Source organism: Galeopterus variegatus, unplaced genomic scaffold (genome assembly GCF_000696425.1).
Source record: "Galeopterus variegatus unplaced genomic scaffold, G_variegatus-3.0.2 Scaffold1700, whole genome shotgun sequence".
In the NCBI taxonomy this organism is placed as follows: Eukaryota; Metazoa; Chordata; class Mammalia; order Dermoptera; family Cynocephalidae; genus Galeopterus; species Galeopterus variegatus.
The window spans coordinates 109,489-115,387 of record NW_007727811.1 but is presented as its reverse complement, the minus strand read 5'-3'; the positions used below and the strand labels follow the sequence as shown (position 1 = coordinate 115,387).

Here is a 5,899-nt window from a genome sequence, read left to right as displayed (position 1 = left end):
GGCAGCCGCGCTTGCTGCTTGGCCGCCAGGTGGGGAACTACAAGCGCACGGTGAAGCGCATCGATGACGGCCACCGCCTGTGCAACGACCTGATGAACTGCGTGCAGGAGCGCGCCAAGATCGAGAAGGCGTATGCGCAGCAGCTCACCGACTGGGCCAAGCGCTGGCGCCAGCTCATCGAGAAAGGTGATCCCCCTTGCGCGACCCTCCAGGCCCTAAGCGGCCTGGGTCCCCGGAGCGATCCCAGCCATCTGGCAGCGCCCTGCCTGCTCTCATAGCCACAGGGCCTTTTCAGGAGCTGTTCGCGCCTAGACCAGACCAGACCTCCCCATTCAACTCAACTTGGTACAACTTTAGGTTGGATTAAAAACAAAGAGCAAAACAGAAAACCCCTTTTTACTTTTGAATAATTTAAACTTTGAGAAAAGCCTCACTGGGAGTCCAGCAATCTTCTCCATACCCCTCACCCAGATTCACGGGATGGTGACATTTCACCAGCTTTGTTTTCTCACTGCCTCTCTATTCATATGCATATTTTCCTGAACCATTTCAGAGTAAGTTGGAGCCATTATCCCCCCTTCACCCCTAAACACTGCATGTATCTTCTAAGAACAAGGACATTTGCTTATGTAACCACAGTTCAGCTATCAAATTCAGGACATATAATATGGCCCATCAGCTAATTATGCCAATGGTTCGTGCTAGTCAGGGATCCAATCCAAAATCACACACTGCATCTAGTTGTCCTGACTCTAGATTCCTGTAATCTAGAACAGTTTTGACTTGAGGTTTACATATATTTGTTAATGTTTTTCTCTTTCGCTAGACTCTCAACCCCATGAGGGCAGGGGCTGGGCCTGTACCGCCTGGCACAGAGTTGGTGCCAGTACACAGACTAATGAATGTGGAATGACTGGTCCCCAGAGGCCTTCTGGCATGTCACCAGCTGGTTCTTCGGTTTTTTGTTTTGTTTTGGCAGCTGGCTGATGTAGGGATCCAAACCCTTGACCTTGGTGTTATCAGTACCACATGGTTCTTCAGTTTTACATTTAGCTAGCATTCTGGGAGCGCCTACTGTGTCCTGGTGCTGTGCTAGGCTGTGAGAGCTCACAGGGTCCATGCTGCCCCTGTGGGGCTCACAAGCTGACGGGGAAGATCAAGAGTAGGTACAGAGGAAGGTGCTGCAGAAGGAATCCAGTGGGGGCTGCAGGGCGAGGTGTGTGAGGACAGAGCAGTCAGAGAAGTCTTCCTGGAGGTGGTGGCTGTACTTGGGCCCTAGAGGATGGATAGGGAGGGCAGAGGAGGGCATTTCTGTTGCTTTGGGAAGGAAGGGGAAAGCCTCAGGGAAAGGAGGCATGACGGGGGCCTCTGGTCAGGGGAGGATGAGTTATGGGGACCCACTGCCATCCCTCAGGCCCACAGTATGGCAGCCTGGAACGGGCCTGGGGTGCCATCATGACGGAGGCAGACAAGGTGAGCGAACTGCACCAGGAGGTGAAGAACAACCTGCTGAATGAGGACCTGGAGAAGGTCAAGAACTGGCAGAAGGACGCCTATCACAAGCAGATCATGGGTGGCTTCAAGGAGACCAAGGAGGCTGAAGATGGCTTCCGCAAGGCCCAGAAGCCCTGGGCCAAGAAGATGAAGGAGGTGCCTAGGGGGTGGCTGCCATAGATAGGGCAGGGTGGGTGGCCAAGCTCAGGGGGACAGTCTGATCAGAGGGTGCTGATGACAGGGAGAGGTCTCCAGATGGGGTGGGCAGTGCACTACTCTCCAGGATTGTGCCCACAGGGGAGCAGCACTGCCTTCCAGAAAGAAATATCCACAAGTAGGCAGACAGTGCCCTGTGGGTAAAGAGACCCATGGGCAAAAAAGGGGCACTGTCCCCAGGAAAGACACCAGAGAGGCAGGTGGGATTGACAGATGGGGTGGGCACTGCACTGCCTAACAAGAGGGTACCTGCAGGGGTGGCAGGGAGTGCCATGCAGGGAAACATCCACAGATGGAGGGGCACTTCCCCCAAATCCCTTCTGCCTCTTCAGAGTGTGTGCTCACAGCTCCCAGGGAGTGGGCAGCGGGGAGGAGTTGAGGAGCGACCGTTTGTTCCTGCTCACAAGTAGAAGTCCTGTCCCCCTGCTCCCCCTCCCCACAGCTGGAGGCAGCCAAGAAGGCCTACCATTTGGCCTGCAAAGAGGAGAAGCTGGCCATGACACGGGAGATGAACAGTAAGACGGAGCAGTCGGTCACACCCGAGCAGCAGAAGAAGCTGCAGGACAAAGTGGACAAGTGCAAGCAGGATGTGCAGAAGGTGCTGGCCGGGCTGGGGACGGGGTGGAAGGGTTCTGGGGGCCCCTTGGAGTGGGTGGTGGCTGGGAGCTGCAGAGCTGGCCGGGTGGGTCTCACCCACCTTCCACCTGGTGCCCATAGACACAGGAGAAGTACGAGAAGGTGCTGGAAGATGTGGGCAAGACCACACCCCAGTACATGGAGAGCATGGAGCAGGTCTTTGAACAGTGCCAGCAATTTGAGGAAAAGCGGCTGGTCTTCCTCAAGGAGGTGCTGCTGGACATCAAACGTCACCTCAACCTTGCTGAGAATAGCAGGTACCGGGGCATGAAGTGCATGGGCACAGCCAGCAGAGGGCATGTGCAGGGCATTCCAGGCCCTACTTTACAGTAACGAAAAGAGGAGGGCAGAGCTGTGGGGATCTAGAGGGAAGAGGCTCCAAATACAGTGGCTTCCTGGGTGCAAGCTGACACATGCTGGGTACCCAAGAAACATGCTTGGAGGGATGGGTGAGTGCCTAAGGTGGGATGGGGTGGAGAACGGAGCCCACTGGCCATGCCTGGGGCTGCCCTTGGAAAGCCCACGTGATTCATAGCTGGGGAGCATGCCCAGTGTCCTGCTCCCTTGAATGGGCTGTGACTCTCACTGAGGATAGGAAGGGGCCATGGTGAATCTGTGCCCTTCACCTCCCCCATCTCCCCTGTGCACAGCTACATCCATGTGTACCGTGAGCTGGAGCAGGCCATCCGGGGGGCCGATGCCCAGGATGACCTCAGATGGTTCCGCAGCACCAGTGGCCCTGGCATGCCCATGAACTGGCCCCAGTTTGAGGTGAGGGGCTGTGGGGATGGGGAAGGGGAGCCTTAAAAGTCTGGAAGGGGCTTCTGGGTGCATCCCCCCAGCCTGACTGCTGCACTGGCCCCCACCAGGAATGGAACCCAGACCTCCCTCACACCACTGCCAAGAAGGAGAAACAGCCCAAGAAAGCAGAGGGTGTGACATTGACTAATGCCACTGGGGCAGTAGAGTCTACATCCCAGGCTGGGGACCGTGGCAGGTGAGTGCCTTGCATGGAGCTTCCTGGGGGCCAGAGGGGCCTACACACTAGGGCAGCTGAGTTTTGCCTCAGGAGACATGAAATGATCCAGACTGTAGTAACCATGTTCCTTCTACAGCAGCTACCCTGTGTCAGGCACTTTCCTAAGCATTTTCCATATACTAATTCATTCAAGCCTCCCGTCACTCTGGGCAGTGTGTAAATATTCCCATTTTACAGATGGAGAAACTGGAACCCAGAAAGGTTAAGTGACTTGCCCAAGATCATGTAGCTTGTCAGTAAACTTGATGCCTGGGAGGTCTGTCACCAGCATCCTCGCTCTTAACAATGAGGTGGCATTGCCCATCTCAGAAGGGTCACGTGTTCTCAGGAGTCCTCTTCAGCCCCCTCCCTCACGAGCTGAATAATATTGCAAATGGCCCTGCCTCACATCTGTTTAAGGAAACTTCACGAGGGTCACTGGCTCAGGACTCCCTCCTGTGCGGCCAATTCCTGCTCCAGCCTCGGTAGAATTTGGGGCCAGAGCTCTGCTTAGGAGGAGGGGCAGCCCTAAACCCGAGGCGGGGGGCCGTTCAAGCTGGGTCCTCCCTCTGCCTCTCAGCGTTAGCAGCTACGACAGAGGCCAGCCCTATGCCACTGAGTGGTCCGACGACGAAAGCGGGAACCCCTTCGGGGGCAGTGAGACCAACGGGGGTGCCAACCCCTTCGAGGATGATGCCAAGGGAGTGCGCGTGCGGGCGCTCTACGACTACGATGGCCAAGAGCAGGACGAGCTCAGCTTCAAGGCCGGTAGGGAGGGCCGGGCCCTGAGGACAGAGCTGCAAGGATGGGGGCGTGGCCAAGACCGGAGCTGGCCTGGGGGCGTGGTCTGGACCTGTGAATAGGGTGGAGGCGGGGCCTGGGCTTCGGGAGCGGGACGGAAACCCAGATTAGGTGATGGCTGCGATAGGTCAGGGCCTCTGTGCCAGGGGCAGCAGGTGGAAGTCGGGGTAGGACTGGGGCTGGTCTTCAGGGGCGGGGCCCGTGGCCAGAATCTAAGACTAAGTAAACAAGTTGGAGCATTGGGGCTGTCATGGGGAGGGGGGCATTGGAGAGCTCACCCAGCAGTGAGTGTGTGGAGGAGGGGCTGCCCTCTCTCTGAGCTCCTGCCAACGGGCTCCTCCCTGTGTCCGCCTTCCCAGGAGACGAGCTCACCAAGCTGGGCGAGGAGGATGAGCAGGGCTGGTGCCGCGGGCGGCTGGACAGCGGGCAGCTGGGCCTCTATCCCGCCAACTACGTGGAGGCCATCTAGCTGCCGGGCTGCCTCCACGTCCCCTCACTCTGCCCAGCCCCTCCCCTTCCGTCCCACTCTCCTCTCCTTCCCGTCGCCATAGAGTTCCAGACATATTTTCCGATCAAGCTTTTATTTTTTTAAAAGTCAAAACAGAACAAAACAGAAAATACAAAGAGACAGAGCATTTGCAGGGCCACCTGGAGGCCAGGGTGGTGGGGCTTGAGGTGATGGCCCTAGGGTAGGTGAAGGTCTTAGGACTTAGCCCAACATCACAACACCCGCTCTTTAGATTCCACCAAAGAGTCTCCTGAGCCCTGAGAGATGTCTCCTGGACCCTTCTTTCCTGCCCTACTCCCCCCATTCCACCCCACCCCAGGCTGCCAGCACCTGCCCCTGTTCTTTGGGCCTGGTTTCCTAACATCACCTTCCTCCCCTACCCTGTTCCCTTTCTACCAGCACCCTACTCTCAAAGGCCTCCCCTCCAGACTCCAAGAAGGGAGGCCTCCCAGTCTTTAGTCTTCCACTCTGCCCTGGGGAGCACCTTTCTGCTCCTAGCTCCATCTCTCAGAACCGATGGGGCTGAGGAGGAATGGTCACCCTTCTCCCCCATAGAGGTTTCCAGGGGTCTCTAGACATGAAGGAACTGGGGTACAAGAGGGTGAGCGAAGAGCAAGCAGACCCTTGGCCCAGGCCAGCCTGCCCATCCAGGCCCATCTGAGGGACCAAGATGCTGTTTGGGCCCTTCTCTCCAGCTCTTAGCACTTTGGGCTTAGGCTCTTCCTCAGAGCCGTATGCCCTCAGTAACTTGCAGAGACCCCGCCCCCTCTCATAAGTTCCTCTGGCATGGGGTGGGGGCTCCAAAACCCAGGGCAAAGCCAGCAACAGTAGCAGCCTCCTCCCATTTCCTGGGGAGGAGGGCATCTTGCCCACACACCCACCTCCATGTCCATCCAAAACTATAGAATCACTGGGCTCAACACCAGCCTCCATGAGACCAAGCCTTGTGCCCACAAGGCTCTTGGCCTAACCATCCTTCTGTCCCCTTCCCTGGCCTACCTGGGGAGACATTGGGACTCATGGGAGCTTCCAGCCTGGGACCATCAGGGAAAGCCTGCAGCCAAGTTTGGCAGGAAGGAGGAGCCCTGGCCCTCAGAAGCAGGATGGTCACCTCACCATGTCTTTCTTCCTTGTCCCACCAGCACCTAGCATAGTACTCCCCCTGCTGGCAGCCTCTCCATCTCTCCAAAACTGGATCACAGTTAAAGGACTTTTGGTGGTGGTGG

General features: G+C 57.0%; 1 protein-coding gene across 2 annotated transcripts in view; it reads left to right on the top strand.

The window, feature by feature from the left end:
• PACSIN1 (protein kinase C and casein kinase substrate in neurons 1) overlaps positions 1-4,900 on the top strand; it is a 17,566-nt gene extending 12,666 nt beyond the window's left edge. For both annotated transcript variants that reach the window (XM_008578496.1, XM_008578495.1), the window contains 8 exons: positions 30-186; positions 1,415-1,650; positions 2,153-2,308; positions 2,428-2,603; positions 2,997-3,117; positions 3,216-3,343; positions 3,945-4,132; positions 4,525-4,900. In XM_008578496.1, coding sequence (XP_008576718.1) covers positions 30-186; positions 1,415-1,650; positions 2,153-2,308; positions 2,428-2,603; positions 2,997-3,117; positions 3,216-3,343; positions 3,945-4,132; positions 4,525-4,634 — 1,272 coding nt within the window. In that variant the 3' untranslated portion in view covers positions 4,635-4,900. The remainder of the gene's footprint in view (positions 1-29; positions 187-1,414; positions 1,651-2,152; positions 2,309-2,427; positions 2,604-2,996; positions 3,118-3,215; positions 3,344-3,944; positions 4,133-4,524) is intronic.
• Positions 4,901-5,899: the final 999 nt, after the last annotated feature.